Raw genomic sequence first — 16,675 nt, forward strand, 5'->3', positions numbered from 1 at the left:
TTTCAAAGTATTAACAAAAACTGGAATTCAATGCCAAGATGGTTTAAGACGCTAGGCGTATCGTACTATTTCATATGTTTCGAGCACTTTTGTCAACTTTGAACAAGCAGCATGATTTTGGAAAGATTGAGACCCTCCCCATGACTTGTGCATGGCCCTCTTTTAAACCCCTACGTGTACAAACCTGATCTGACCAATCAGAGGAGCACCATCCCTGTTAACTCCGCGTGAGTCATAATAGCTAAACTTCATTAGACACTTGTTGAAACAGGTATCAACACGAAAATGATATTCCGCCGTACGTTAAAGTGCTTCATACTCTTCATGGTGGTTGCTGTCCTTTATCGACTAGCCTCAGTCTACGACGTTTTTGGAAAACTGTTGCCTCCTAATGAAGATCGTACATATATACACCGTAATCATCTATCGAACAGCGATCAGATGCCGACAAACGACGTTTCTGACAAACTGTTGGCTCCCGATGAAGATCACACATACATGTACTTAAACCGTGATCGTCTGTCCAAGAGCGAACAGATGCCGACACATTCTGCTGATGATGAGACTCCGTCGCAGCTTTTAAACAGTGAGAGTACTAGTAACCACTTTGATCGTTCGTTTGGTTCATCAACATCTAATCACAAGGCAACATCCACAACTGTCCGTAACAAGGACAAATCCGATGTAAAGGAGGCTGAACAGACGGGAGATAGGCAGCAGATCACAGAGGACAGACTCGTGATCGGTAATCAAACGTTGTTCGATGAATCGGAATTCATTTCTACGTTAGTTCATCTTTCAAGGAAGATAGCCGAGCAGTATGGCTTCGTCACCTTACAATTTCTTAATCGTGGCTACTTAAACCTCACCAAGAGCTGGGCATGTAACGTCAAATGCATGGAAGTGCTGCCTCGGGTTCTCTTCCTAGCAACAGATCAGGATGCAATGGATGGTCTATCCAGACTGAATATCGAAATTCAATCGTTACTTTTACCTTTCGAAACAGGTTTCAAGTTGTATTTCGGACAGATTCGTTACTATCGGTTCGTTCTCTTGAGGACATGGCTTGTAGTTGTTTTACTTCAGAGAAATATTCCTGTCACTGTCATTGAATCTGACGCAGTATGGTTTGATGACGCTCTTCCGTTTATAAGCAAATGCCAAGGCTTTGACATCGTGTCGACATCAAACAGTTTAGGTGAAGGAGGGATTTCTACGGGATTCATATACATTAATACAACTGCATCGGGTAAAAGGGTATGGTTGAACATGTTCAGAGAATTTGGAGCGTACATGGAAACACAGGTTAACGGATCTGCCATGATGACTGGTCCCAACTCCGAAATGGTAACCCTTCGAAGGGTTATACATAAGGATCATGTGAAAGTTAAAACATTGCCTCTTAAGAATTTTGTGTCAGGTCTTTGGTACAAGAATGCAACACTGCGTGAGATTACAAAACCCATAGTCATCCAAAACAACTACATCGTAGGAGTCGATGCCAAAATTGGGCGAGCACAGACTTGGGGTCATTGGTACTTAACAAACGACGGTCAGTGCAAAGATAATAGAGAACTGGTTAAATGTATTTGAGCTCAACGGAAAATGTTGATTGAAGATTGTGGAGTCAATCTTTTTGTTGAGAGTAAAATCAAAAAATTTGGTATTTTAACGTAAAGTTATCCTTGGGATCCAGAAATAAATGGATAGTATAAAATGATAATTTCAAATAAGGTTTTGGTAATCCGTTGCTCTAGAACCAAACTTACCCGAGGTATTTTATTCTTTATTTCGAAAGAGAATTCTGGCTAAAGGTTCCCTGTGAGAAATGTTTGAGCAAATGTTTCAGTCGCTAATTACGTAAAATACATTTTCTTAATCTGTACATAGTAGTAAATTGTTACTGTCGTTCAACACAATCGGGCCACCCAGCATAAAGTTACTGATATCCATGCTAATGCAAACTTTTATTTAGGTGTGTCACAAAATGTCAATACGTTACAATGTGTCTTTGTCTGACAAATATGTAGTGTTTTTGACAGTAAATCATTGGTCGATATCACGTTGTATTCGAGCATTCGATGTCTTCTTATGTGATGAGCTGCCCTGTACCGGGTCAGAACGTGGATGTTTCGTGTTTGAAATAAAATACCTACCACATTAAGAATAAAAAGCAGGATAGAGAGTGAATAATGGGTTCTTAAACACTCTTTTTGAAAAAAACACGCGAACTTTTCACGACAGTGATTTTGGTACTGTATGACGGGGTTTCAAATGTACATTTTGTGTAGTATGTAAGTTGTTTGTTCTGGGGAGCCCTCCCTTCATCGTATTTCGCGCCATTGGCTTTGTACTACCCGGCCGGTCAACATCACTACTTTTAGACTGAGTGTTCACTCGTCTTCAGTTTGTAAGTTCAAAACTTTTTTCTTCTCGTCTGTTCACTCGTCTTCTGTTTGTAAGTTCAAAACTGTTTTCTTCTCGTCTGTACAGATTGATTTTTGGCTATAGTTCCTTTTATAAACCAACAGCTCAATTTTGCGAATAGTTTTTAAATGGTTTTAGGCCAGTGCTACTCATTTTCTTTTTTACTAGTCCCATATTTACTGTAATTTTGTTGCTTTTTAGATTCGTCGAAGTTTTAGAAATAAACTCTATTTTGGAACAGAGTCTTGTTTTTTCATCCGCTCAATACTACTCTCAAGACTAAGTTTCATTGCCACCTAGTACCTGTTACTGTAGTTGGACTGACACCAGTTCTAAAAACAAACTTATTTTGAAGGTTTAGTTTGATTGAATGGTCTATAAAGAGCGGCACTTGAAAGCCTAAGTTTGACTTTCCGAGAAATGTATTATCTGAAAATTCACAACTGAATTTCAAATGTTTTTAGCAGAACTTTATCTCTGTGCTTTTTAAAAGAGCAATAAAATGTTTAAAATGTTGCATGCTGTAAAGAAGATGGTAAAATGTTGCATGCTTGTAATGATGTAATATTATATACAGAATGTTTTCTTGCCACATCGGTGTTCGGAATGGATGCATTGTCAGCCCTCTGATTGAAATAATCTCGTTATACCGGCTATTTTGGCGATGAATTATATCTTGTTTAAGCTGAGATGTTTTGATTGTTCCATGACGATGATACTGTGCTTTTCTCTGATACCTTTTTGGATTAACACGCTTGCCAGATGGATTCAGTGGTATTGTAGATTTGAATTCAACAAAGGTTAAGTCATTGTTTTCTATGGAACACCGTTACTGCCTTCTAGGTTTCTTTGCTGTACGTGATGAGATGACTTTATTATATTATAAGACAATGCAATCTATTCTTACGTTACATCAATATATATTTTAAGTGTCACATTTATTTTATAGGGTAATATCAACCTGTTATTTGGAATCATTTTATATGGTTAGGTACTGTCAATGTTTAGGTACTATCTTTGTATTATACGGTAAAGTAAATATACGATTATGAATTAAACGCCTTTATATATTAACATAGAGTCAATATATAATTACGTGACAGGAATATATCATTAGATATTACCTTTATACTGTAAGGGAATGTAAATATATGATTACGTAATGTTGATATATGATTATATGACACCTTGATATTATAAAGTAATGTCAAAATATTGTACTTTAAATATATAATGAGCTGATATCGATATTGAGTAATTAATATGATAAGTTTGTTTCAATACATAATTAGGTGATGCCACTATATGATTAAGTATTTTAAGCATATATTTTAACAAATTATTAATATATGACTAAGTTATGTTTATATATGATATGGTGACGTCTTTATATTATGAGGTTGTGTCAATATATCATCAGGTACTGTTAATATGTAATTAGGTGACATCAATATAAGATTTAATTGTGCCTTAATGCATATTATTTATGCCTTTATGATGAGGTGGTGTCAATATATGATCAGGTGATGCAAATATATGATTAAGTATTGTCAACATATGATTAGCTATCGCCTTTATATTGTGACATGGTATCAACATATGCTTAAGTAATCCCTAGGTAAAAAAGTGAACGCTTTTTACGAACTCAGAGATCGTAATTAGAGATGGAGGAAATCAAGGAGTGTCTACTGTGCGATAAAATAATAACGTTGTATTATTTTTCTCTGTTTCATCATGACGTCATTTAAGCTCTACACTTCGGAGTAACTCTATTCCAACGGCACACATAGACCATGTATATGTGACACGTAAAATTATTGCTGTTCTTGAAAATACAATGTGAACTACACCAACGCATTATGACTGGCTATTAGAGAACTTTTTAAAGTCAATGACAACTGAAAACGATCCATGCAATCTTCAGATTGTATGACCACAAAACATGCCAATATTGTAATTCCTTTGGGAATTCGATTTTTCATCTTCTGCTAAATAGATATCTTAGTCAAGAGTGTTAACTCGTTGGGTTAAGAAAAATGGAGAAAAACTCAAATTAAGAAATGTCCGAAATTAAGGGTAATAACACAAAGTCAAAAATTTTGCACTGCATTCTGGGTTATATCTACATAGCTGCAAATATAAAAATAGGCGGCAAGCAGCACTGATGGGTATCTATTTCCATCCATTATGTGTACTTAACTTATTGAGAATTGTCTCAGTGTCAAAGTACTTTGCAGCGTTCTCGGAGCTACAGATGTAATACTTGTACCACTAAATACCGGAGCTGTATCTGTTTTAGTCGCAGAGATAGCGAAAGTAAGGTAAATGTCTTGAATAGTCATTGCAAACTTTGGGGAAAAAAGATAGTGTTTGGTAGATGTACTGTACAACCGATCCGGCAGGTTGAAGTTGTTCGCACCAATTACGTACACACGACAGACATAACAATCCGAGTTCAGAATATAGTGCGTGCTTAAATGACATGTTAAAGGTTGTTAGTTTGATGTAACTGTTTGACATTTTGCAAGTAATATACTTTTAAGCGATTGCTAAATAGATAAAACTTTCAAATCATGGCCCACTACCTTCGCTGCCCCTTTCTACCCTAAAGCTCATTTGCATAAATGAATCGTGCCCTGAATCCTGCAATAACTGAAATTGTTGGGATTAATCATGGTCCAATACCGATCAGTATCCAACAAAACCAAACGTCTAGCCATAGTTTCTGGAAAAAAAGACTTTACGTATAAACATTTTTGCACATATAATAGTAGGTAAACGCCAACAGTAATATTCTTATATTCGCATAGGGTATTTGAACCAACGATGGCGCTAGGTCATGTCATGGATATGGTTAAGTGTAAACTATTATTTTATATTTTAACGAGACATACTCATTTACGAATTTTTCATCCATAGTTTATCACGAGGATGCTCCGAAGAAAGCACGGAAGTTAGCATCAGAAAATCCTGGGTTGAGTACCGTCTTCCAACAACTTATTGAAGACAAACAAAGTAATAGATGGGATACGCCTAGTGAGGGTGATTTCAAGACACGTTATCAAGAGTTGACAGGCTGATGTAAAAAGTAGAAGACGAGCTAAATGAAACGAAGATATGCCGACGATTAATTATTATTGTTTTAATGAATTAGAAGCTCGATTACCTGTAATTTTTGCTGTCTTCCATCATTTTTGTTCTCATAACGAAACAGATTCTTATTCTACACCTTATAATTACATACGTCGAGATGTCTAGTGCTCCACTTGTCAACACAACTGAATGTCAGTCCGGCCTAGAATCCATTTGATAATAACACTGCTTATCGTATACAATATGCCGTCTTTGTGAGAGTATTTGTAGTATCTCAAAGACCACAATTTGGGAAGGAGGAGAAGCACAACAAAATGCATTTGTATCGAAGGTTTCGTTTTTTCTATTATATATTGATAATGAAATACGGTTAGTTTCAATCGGGTTCGAACTCACAACATACGGCATCAATCACCTAGCGGAGAGGCAACAGACAGAACCGCTAGGCTCAATTCCCACTTTCAAAAAAGAGTGGTTCAAAAACCGGCTAAGTTGTCACCTTTTTCTGACTGCGACCCCTCCACACGTTGTAGAGTTCGTGAAACATTCGCGCACGTGCGCTCACTATCACACATTGCACACACGAACTTAATCGAAGCGAAGCAATGAATACATCGCTTAAACTGGGCGACAGACAGGGAACAATTCTGTTAACCAGCACAGCTATCAACCCAGGGTAGAAATTACGGCAAGTTTTCAATCGGGTTCGAACTCCCACAATACGACATCAGTCGCTTACTTCACAATAATTGCCAGCCGGCACGTTTTTGGGAGCCTTAGTTCCGCAGGGATCGTCATTTTAATGGATAGCCTTATTGTACATATCGAGCATTTGATCGATAGTAAAAGTTGGAATCGAATTTTTTCAACATTTGAGACTAAGTCACATTTCCCAGATAACTCCACATTTAAATTATTAGGATTTAACATATAAAATGGCCTTAAAATATACCACACATGCTGCAAAAAATGCTAAAATAAAGATTCGAAGAGACTAGTTTTAGGAATTGAAGTACATGTCGGTCAAGATCGTCTTATATGTCTATCATTATTTGGCATATCTACATACCAGCACATGTAAGCACAATTGCTAGAAAAAGAAACCTTTAAATAAAATTTGCAGTATCTTAAACGGGGAATACTATTTTTTGCCGTCACTTGTTTAGGAATTCGCCAACAAGTGTTCGCGACTGAAATCGGATTATCATTTGAAGATTAGGATTACTGTCGTGTAAGATTACGATAAATTTCACTACGGACAATTTTATTGTAAAATAAATGACATAATCTTCTTTATTTCAAAAATCTGTATCATTGTATAGATAGCTATGTGGCCGACATGTTTAAAAATACAGAAGTGCTCTGCTCGTTTTAAACCTCAATATGGCTTGGTTGAGGCTGGGTTACGGCGACTTTCACGGAGCAGCAAGCTGAGCTGTTACAAGTTGTCACTCAATTTGCTTGTGAATCTCTAATAAGTTAGGGGGCCTTTTGTGCCCGGAGTTTAAACCCTTGCGTGTACAATATTGATATGACCAATCGGAGACCGACTCATATTACATAAAACGTCATTATCACATACATAGACCCAGTTATCCCTATAGTATGACGTCACACTATAGGTATATGACTACGATGAATCCATATTCCACATGTGGTGGATATGGGACCCGGACTACTTTTAAAACGTAAACAAAAAATCAGCTGTTCAGAAATTATTTTCAAAGCCCTGAAATGCAAAAGTGGGAGGGTAATGAAACATAAGGAAATATGGAGTATTAAAATATATGTGTAGAATACAAAATACCGTCAATACTAGAATTTTTATGAATTTGTGTTTCTTCGTCGTTGATTTCGATTGAAACGTTTGATTTGTACACCGCTGACATTTTAATACGGTATGTGTTACCGGCATTTTGTGTTGTCTACCTCGTCAAAATTACCCTTCTCGATGTCCATCAAACAACATAGTAAACATAGCCGATAACCCAAGACACGTACCAATCGTCGCTACAGCAGTAAGAATGTTTTCTGAAGCAACATTGACGGGTTTCAAGTTCAACATCACGATCAATGCTGCCGCGGCAGTCAACCAGTCGAGCCCCCGGGGCGAGCCGATGAAGCGAAGAGCGTACATTATTTCTGACAGCAATGACGGTATCCGGACTTGAGACTCATCAGAAGAAAGTTTAACGCTATTTTATTTTTCAAGAGCGACAAGTTCACAATGTTATCAGTGCATTTAAAGGTGCAAGCTATTGTTTTGTCAATGCATATGATATTGTGCATCACGTTTTCTGTATTGTACCTTGCTCTTGAACTTCCATCGTCTCGCGTTTGAGCTTAAGACTCGTTGCTTGTATGTATTCTTACCGATTGAGTCAGAGCCGAACACTGTTCTTCATTATATTTAAACAAGCTCATTTAATTCGTAAAATATTAAACATACAACTGACAATTTCGTAAAACATAATAATTGTTAATTTTGAAAGTTTCATACAAACTTTGCAAAGCAGAATTATTTGAATGATGTTCGAATATTGACAAAATAACCCGTTCTCGGCAGCCGCGGCTGAGTGTCGCGACGTCCCACTTGTACGTCCAATAACTGTATGAATGAATTTCACTCAAATTTATGTTGTAGTAAGTACCAAATAAATACATTGCATTAACAATTCATAGTCTTTCATATTTCCGCTTGATTTGCACAGAAAAAGCCCTACGAGAGACGATAATTATCCATAGGAGCAGCCCCGACATGTTGAGCTGACCGCAGTCAAGTCAGCTGTGACCCAGCCACGACTGCATAACACAAGCGTATGAATTTTTGTAAAATGCTCCCTCTCGTTTTTTCCCAGTAATTATCATTCCTGGAGGGTTTATTCACGCAAACTGGGTCTATGCATGTGATAAATATATAATCCCCCGTATTCCGAACGAGTGTGGCTGCGTCGCGGACTAGTGATTCCCCGTGTAGCGGCCGTATCCCTCCGAGCCGTAGGCGAGGAATACGGGGGGATTATATATAATTAGACGCTTGTAGAAGCAAGTATCAACACAAAAATGGTATCCCGCCGCACATTAAAATATTTGATAGTCGTTAGTTGTAATCCTTTATCGACTAGCTTCAGTCTACGATGTTTTTGCAAAACTGTTGCCTCCTGATGAAGACTGTACATATATACACCATAATCATCTAGTGAAGAGCTATCACATGCAGAAAACGAAGTTTCTGAAAAATTGTTTCCTGCCGATGAAGATCGTACATACATGTACTTAAATCGTGGTGGTCTGTCGAAGAGCGATCAGATGCCGACATATTTTGCTGATGATGAGACACCATCGCAGCTGTTGAACAGTGAGAGTACTAGCAACCACTCAGATCGTTCGCTTGGTTGGTTCATCAACATCTGATCACAAGGCGAATTCCAAAACTGTCCGTAACGAGGACAAATCAGAAGTAAAGGAGGTTGAACAGGCGGGAAATAGGCAGCAGGTTACAGAGAACAGACTTGTGATCGGCAATCAAACGTTCGATCATTCGGAATTCATTTCTACGCTGGTTAATCTTTCAAGGAAGATGGCCAAGCAGTATGGCTTCTTCACCTTGCAATTCCTTAATCGTGGTTACTTAAACCTCACCAAGAGCTGGGCATGTAACGTCAAATGCATGGGCGTGCCATCTCGGGTTCTCTTCCTAGCAACAGATCAGGATGCAATGGATGGTTTATCCAAACTGAACATCGATATTCAAGTGTTACCTTTACCTTTTGAAACAGGTTTCAAGTTGTATTTCGGAGAGATTCGTTACTATCGGTTCGTTCTCTTGAGAACATGGCTTGTAGTTGTTTTACTTCAGAGAAATATTCCTGTCACTGTCATTGAATCTGATGCAGTATGGTTTGATGACGCTCTTCCGTTATATCAACAAATGCAAAGGTTTTGACATCGTGTCAACATCAAACTCCACACTGTAAAGTTAAGTGTTAAAGGATAGAACACCAATTAAACGCCTCTTTGTAACACTTTTGAACGCGTCTAGACGTTCAGAAATTTAACACTACGTGTTCGACCAACGTTCAATTTTTGAACACACGTGTGCAGATTTGAACGCTACGTGTTCATCAGACATTATATTGAACACCATGGTGTTCAATATCAGAATACTCGTTGCACATGACATTTGTTCAAAAATTGAACGCATTTACGCGTTCAAAGGCTGTAACACTTTTTGAACGCATGGACGCCGTTCAACGATAAGTGTGTTAAAGGCTAGAACACATGATCCGCCCTTGTTGAACACCTTTAATTTTGGGCGTTCAAGGGGTGTTCAAGCCTGGAAATAACATTACAAACCACTGATATTCAGTAAAATTATTTATTCTAAAAATACATGAAACATTTATACGGTAAAATACAATAATTTACTGTAAAATGGGCAAATAAACATTGCTACTGTGTATGTAAAGTTTGTCAGAGGAAACTACCAACGGTGTTAACACCCTCCTATCGAAAAAACACAAGCAATAAAAAAATCCCCATAAACACTGTAGATCGTTTTAAAAATATGAACAAAGTAATGACAAAACTGGCTTTACTTAAATATTGTGGATTACGTTTTATTTTCATACTTGTTGAATACGTACAAAGCTCATCTGAAAAAGCTCACAATTTGGCTTACTTATTGTGTTAGAAAACACGTATATGTATGAAATGCATACTCCATTTTTGTAAGATGGCTTCTTAAAGACATTTCCTCTTGTATAGACAATTGTAAATTTTGAAGAAAAAAAGTTAGTCAAGACTTTTCCAGTGCACATGGTATATAGTTGTCCATCAAAGTAAACACAACATGTCAAGTTGTCAAAGTGTCACGGTAAGGCGCAACATGCAGAAGTGGGTAAGGTGGGTCCTTGGCAGGATAAAACCTATTTCCTTGTCCAACGAAGTCCTTCATAAACGAAAGGTTTGTTTGTTTGTAATATCTTTAAATAAACCCTGAAATAAATCGGTGACATTTCAAAAATCTACTTTTCAGAAATTAAAACATATTCGTAAAAACCTTTCAAATTCTGGTGTACCCTGCTATTAATTTTTATACAATTTTTTATAGAATTTTTTTATACAATTTTTTTTAACAAAAATGATAAAAATCGCTCTTAAAATAAAAGAAAACGTAGATTTAATATACTTGAATATATCACATTCTGGTAATGCCTAATATCTTAAAAATATCTGAAATGTCTTTAATGTCTTAAAAATACAAAGTTGCAAATTTCTCCATAATTTGAACAATCTGAAAAAGGCTATCAGTAGAGATCTATGTCCTAAATATCAAAGCTGTTAAATTAGCAGTTTGAAGAAGATTTTTTGACCAAAAATGACAAAAATTGCCATGAAATATAAAAATTTGAATATTTATCAAATTAGCACAAATTTGACTGAGGTCATTATTAGGGACATGTTTACCAAATAATGAAGACGTCAGTAAAAGAGAAGAAGATTTTTACCAAAAAAATAGCAAAATCAGCCTCAAAAACATAAATTTGCATATTTCATTATAATTTAATCATATCTGATTCGGGTAATCCCTGGGAACCTGTAATCCAAATATTAAAGGATTCGTACAGGCTGTTTTGAAGAAAAACCTTGTTATGTACAAATTTGAGTACAATGCTACACATCCACTTATTTAGCTGACAGCAAAGCTAAAAACCAGTTGTTAAGAACAAGAAACGCGTTGAGCAACAATACAAAATAATCTTAGGTTTGATAGCAGGCTACGATTAACTAAATGTTACAGGGGCATAAGCTTTCAAAAACGTGAGGTCTCCTTCATCAGATACAAGGGGGAATAAAAAATTGAAAAAGACAGTGACAGAAAATTCAGAGTGAAAAGTTAAGAAAATTCAGTAATTCAGAGTGGACATTTTTACTCTGAATTTTCTGTCGCTTTCAGCTTTAATTTTTCATTCCACCCTTGCATCTGATGAGGGAGACTACACGTCTGTGAAAGCTTATTCTCCGGCAACATATAGTTGATCATAGCATGCTACCAAGCTTAGATTAATTATAAAACAAATACAGAAACTTATCAAAATTCAGTTACTGACCCTTGAAAGTTTAAATCTACATTAGAGATGAATTGGGGTTCTCAAGCTTGGTTCCAGACAGCTACCTCTTCTGTAACAACTCTTCGGAATTCAGTTAAGTCCATTTTTTTATATCCTGAAAATAATGCAACAATAGGTAATATGGCGAGATGAGACTTTCTATGAAAGACAAGGGGCTGATTGGGTTAAGGAAAAGGGGAGCCTCTTTTCAATACTGTTACAAAATATTTGCTTATTCTTGTCATCAACTGATTAAAATAAAAAAGCCAAACTCTCATATGCTGAAACAATACATTGTATAATCTACGATGTTTAATTGATGTTTTACATGCGATTGTCTCTACTAAAATACATGTGTCAGCTGTGATTACGCAGCGGTACTATACAAGGCGTATCGATCGCGCTCAGGTCAAGGGTTATCGCTACAGTGTGTTCCGATGACCCTTGACCCGAGATCGATCGATCGATAGGCCATGGCCAAAAGTACCACTGCGTATTCACAGCTAGTTGTTGGTATACCAGCCACTGAAAGAAAAAAGGTTTCTTCACGTAGTTAAGCTATTTCAAAGTACAATACAATTAATTTCAAAGGATAATAATACAGATGCTTCAAAATCTAAAACCTTTTACTATTTTGGAGAGAAAACTTACCCTTTCTGATCTTGTTCCGCACGATCACGACTTCAAGAAAAATGTCGCAACTTCCGTTTTGATGCATCATGGGATAAGAAAAGGCAGCAAACTTGAACACCAAGTGTTTAGAAGTAGAACACCTTTTGCACGCCGATGTTAAAATTTAAACGTTCATGATGGTTTTCTGATTGTCCTTTCAAATTTTCAAAATTTCAACCCAAAGTAAACGTGTAAAATTATTTTTTATACTCCCTTTTTAGAAAAATCATGCTTTCAGCAATTGTAGACCGGAAATATTTTTAACTAAGAGTGAAATTTGTCATACCAAAATCCGTGTTCTTATGCCGGACAGTGAGGCAGTAGTAAAGTTAATATAGCCATTGTAAAGTAAAAGAAGATTGTTAACTGTTTCAGAGTATTGTAAAATTTCTGTGATGCTGAGTTTTTGAACACTTGAAGGAGATGGTTGGATGGTTGGATGGTTATCGTTCGCCCAGTTAAAGCGATGAAATTCGTTTCTTCGCTTCGATAAAGTGTGTATGTACGATGTATGATAGTGAGCATGCGTGCGTGAGTGCTTCACGAACTCTACAACGTGTTGAGCGGTCTCAGTCAGAAAAATGTAACAACTTAGCCGGCTATTGAACCACTCTTTTTTGGGAGTGGAGATTTAGCCGAGTGGTTCTGTCTGTGGCCTCTCAGGTAGGCGACAGATGCCGTATGTTGTAGGTTCGAATCCGATTGAAAACTATATCCGTATTGTTAACACATCGTGTTCAGGCTTAGAACATCATTGTTAATTATATGAACATTAGTGTTAACAATGTGAACACTAGTCGTTCAAATTTGAACACCGACATGTACATTTTGAACGCGTAAAGACGCGTCTAGCGTCCGCTACTTTTACAGTGCATACATGGAGGAGGTATTTCATAGAATTCATATACATTAATACTAATGCATCGGGTAAAAGGGTATGGTTGGACATGTTCAGAGAATTTGGAGCGTACATGGAAAGACAGGTTAACGGATCTGTCATGATGACTGGTCCCAACTCCGAAATGGTAACCCTTCGAAGGGTTATACATAAGAGTCATGTGAAAGTTAAAACATTGCCTCTGAAGTGTTTTGTGTCAGGTCTTTGGTACAAGAATGCAACAACTACATCGTAGGAGTTGACACCAAAATTGGGCGAGCGCAGACATGGGGCCATTGGTACCTAACAAACTATGGTCAGTGCAAAGATAATAGAGAACTACTTAAATGTATTTGAGCTTAAAAGGAGAATGCTCTTTTAAGCTTGTGGAGTCAATCTTCTTGCTCAGAGTGAAATCGAAAATTTGGTATTTTCAATGTAGAGTTATCATTGGGATCCAGAAATAAATGGATAGCAATATAAAATGATAATTTCAAATAAGGTTTTTGTAATCCGTTGCTCTAGAACCAAACTTTTTCTCTCTCACCAGAGGTATTTTATCGTTTATTTCGAAAGAGAATTGGCTAAAGGTTCCCTGTGAGAAAAGTTTGAACAAATGTTTTCAGCCTCTACTAAATCTGTAGTAAATTGCTACTTTACTATTTCTGTCGTTCGACATATTCAGGCCACCCAGCATAAAGTTAATGATATTCATCAGAATGTAAGCTCTTATTTCGGTGTATCACGAAATGCCAATACGTAACGTTCAAATTTGAATTTTTTCTGAAAACATGTGGGATTTTTGACAGTAAATCATCGTCGATATCGCGTCGCGTCCAAGCGTTGTCTCCGTATTTGATGAGCTGCCAAGCACCGGTTCAGAACGCGCATGTTTCATGTTTGACATAAAATATGTACAACATTAAGAGAGAGAGAGAGAGTGAATAATGGGTTCTCATATTAACTCTTTTGAAAATAAACACCCGAACTTTTCATTTCATGACAGTGATTTTAGTATATGATAGTTTTTTGGAGATGTACATTTTGTGTGTAGGTGTAAATTGTTGAAGGTTAAATGGTCTATATAAAGAGCTGTACCTGAAAGCTTAAGTTTGATTTTCGGAGAAATGTATTATCTTTAGTAACACTGAAAATTCACAACTGAATTTCCCATGTTTTCAGCAGAACTTTATCAGTGTGCTTTTGAAAAGAGGAATAAAGATAAAATGTTTAAAATTTTGCATGCTTTAAAGAAGGATGTCAAATTATACGTGCTTGTAATGGTATATACATAATATTTTTCTTGCCCCATCGGTGTCCGTAATTGATCATGGTCAGCCTACTGATTGGATTTATCCCGTAAATTATATTATACCGGCTGTTGATGGGATGAATTTTATCCTGTTTAAGCAGAGCTGTTGTTATTTTTTGAGGATGATGCTGTACTTTTCTCTGACACCATTTCCGGTTAACACGCCTGCCAGATGGATTTAGAAGTATTGTAGATTCCAATTTAGCAAAGGTTAAGCATACAATTGTTTTCTATTGAACGCCGTTACTGCCTTTTGGGATTTCTTTGCTGTATGTGATGAGATGACTTCATTATTTCATAAGACAATGCTAACCTCTTCTTACTTTACATCAATATATATTTAAGTGTCGCGTTTATTTTACAGGGTAATGTCAACATGTTCTTTCGAAACATGTCATTTGGTCATGTACTGTCAAATTATTAGGTACTATCTTTATAGTATATAGTAAAGTAAATATATGATTAGGAAACACCATTACTTATTTAGATAGTATCAATATATAACTACCTGACGGCAATATATGATTCGATATTGCCTTAATGCTGCAAAGAATGTAAACATGTGATTACGTAATATTTTTTTTGTAACATGCAACTTATTGAAAAGAAAGAAGAAGTTAGAAAACAGAAGCAAGACAACCCCAACTCCTCTGGAATGTACTAATTAAATTTGTCATAGTAGCCTTTTTTGTTCGGTCTCATATTCCTATCTCAACTTATTTAACTATTCCACTTGTCTCGGTAAACTTTTGCGGTATTTACAACTGAAAATATATCTTTTTGTAAATATAATTAAAACACTTTCAATAGCTTTAAACTCTGGGTTACCGAGTAAAAGATCAACTTTAGCTAACTCATGGAAAATTCCACTTTGCGTTCTTGATAAATGAATTATGTCATTCCAAAATTGATGATTAACTGTACACCCACAAAAACAATGTTCAATTGTTCCAATTTCTCCTTCACAAAACGTACAAAGATCAGAATCAGAGATATTTCCGAGAAAAAGAAATCTTTGTATGGGTATAATCCTATGTAGAAATTTAAATTGAAAATTTCTGAAGGAAAATGGTCGGTCACTTGAAACGGCAATTTAAAGAAAATAATGAAAGTATCTGTCGTTATTTCATTCACTTCACATCATTTTCTTACAGCGTTGAACTCCTTATTATGACTTAAAGCCGCAATTTTCAATCCCAGGTTTTCGCTTTCATGGAGTTCTCCTCCCAGTCAAACACTTGACCAGTACGATGTTTGGTTTCTATAACATTAATTACACAAACTGATCTCAACCTTTTGGCGCCTTTTGTTAATCCTGCAAACAGAGTTTATACAAGCGTTTGATTGATGGTCGGTTCAAATCGCTAACGGTCATTGATCCCCCATAACCAACACTCGATTTTCTCTCAAGTAGCATATGGTATCTGTCTACCAATTGAACGTTTCTTCCGAAATTAAAGCTCGATTTTAGAGATGGAAGAAATGAAGGAGTGTCTACCGTGAGATAAAATGATACCTTTGTAATTTAGGCCGTAGACTTCGGAGCAGTTCCACTCCAACGGCACACATAGACCATGTATATGTGACACGTCAAATTATTCCCGTTCTTTAAAAACTCGGCAATATTGTAATTCCTTTGGAATTCGATTTTTCATCTTCTGGTAAATATCGGGGATACCCAAGAGATCTAAGCCAAGAGTGTGAACACGTTAGGTTAAGGAAAATGAACTCTGACAGAAAAAGCTCAAGAAAAATGTCCGAAATTAAGAGGAAAAACACAAAGTCAAGAGTTTTGCAGTGCATTCCGGCTGATATCTACATAACTGCAAATATAAAAACCAGATGTGAACTGAATGTGCTCACGTGTTAATAGTAGTAAGTTTCAAAGATCAAATATATATTATATCATTATATGTAGCAGGTTTCATCAACTTTCGAACAGAACTCTTAGTATGCACTCACAGTATCATCATAATGTTCTGAGATTGTCATCTGTTACAAATTTCATGAAATGTGCAGTATTTCTTGATGTATGTCGACACTGTAATTACTGTCCCTATAGGAAACCATTTTATGACAAAAAATGATACATCATTACTTCATTAATATGCAAGCAACACTAACCAAAATCTAATCAGTTCTTGCACGTGGCATATGGTACCTGATATCTGGTATCTGATT

The 16,675-nt window shown here is 36.4% G+C and overlaps 1 protein-coding gene across 1 annotated transcript; it reads left to right on the forward strand.

Annotated features, from left to right (window-relative positions):
- Positions 1-441: 441 nt before the first annotated feature.
- LOC139144420 (uncharacterized) lies at positions 442-1,593 on the forward strand. Its single transcript, XM_070715122.1, has one exon. It carries the CDS (start codon positions 442-444, stop codon positions 1,591-1,593), a length of 1,152 nt encoding a protein of 383 aa, XP_070571223.1.
- The last annotated feature ends 15,082 nt before the right edge of the window (positions 1,594-16,675 follow it).

This window comes from Ptychodera flava, chromosome 11, assembly GCF_041260155.1.
Source record: "Ptychodera flava strain L36383 chromosome 11, AS_Pfla_20210202, whole genome shotgun sequence".
Taxonomy (NCBI): Eukaryota; Metazoa; Hemichordata; class Enteropneusta; family Ptychoderidae; genus Ptychodera; species Ptychodera flava.

Excerpts from the sequence above, each read along its gene's own strand:
- LOC139144420 (XM_070715122.1), top strand. The coding sequence starts at position 442 with ATGCCGACAAACGACGTTTCTGACAAACTGTTGGCTCCCGATGAAGAT.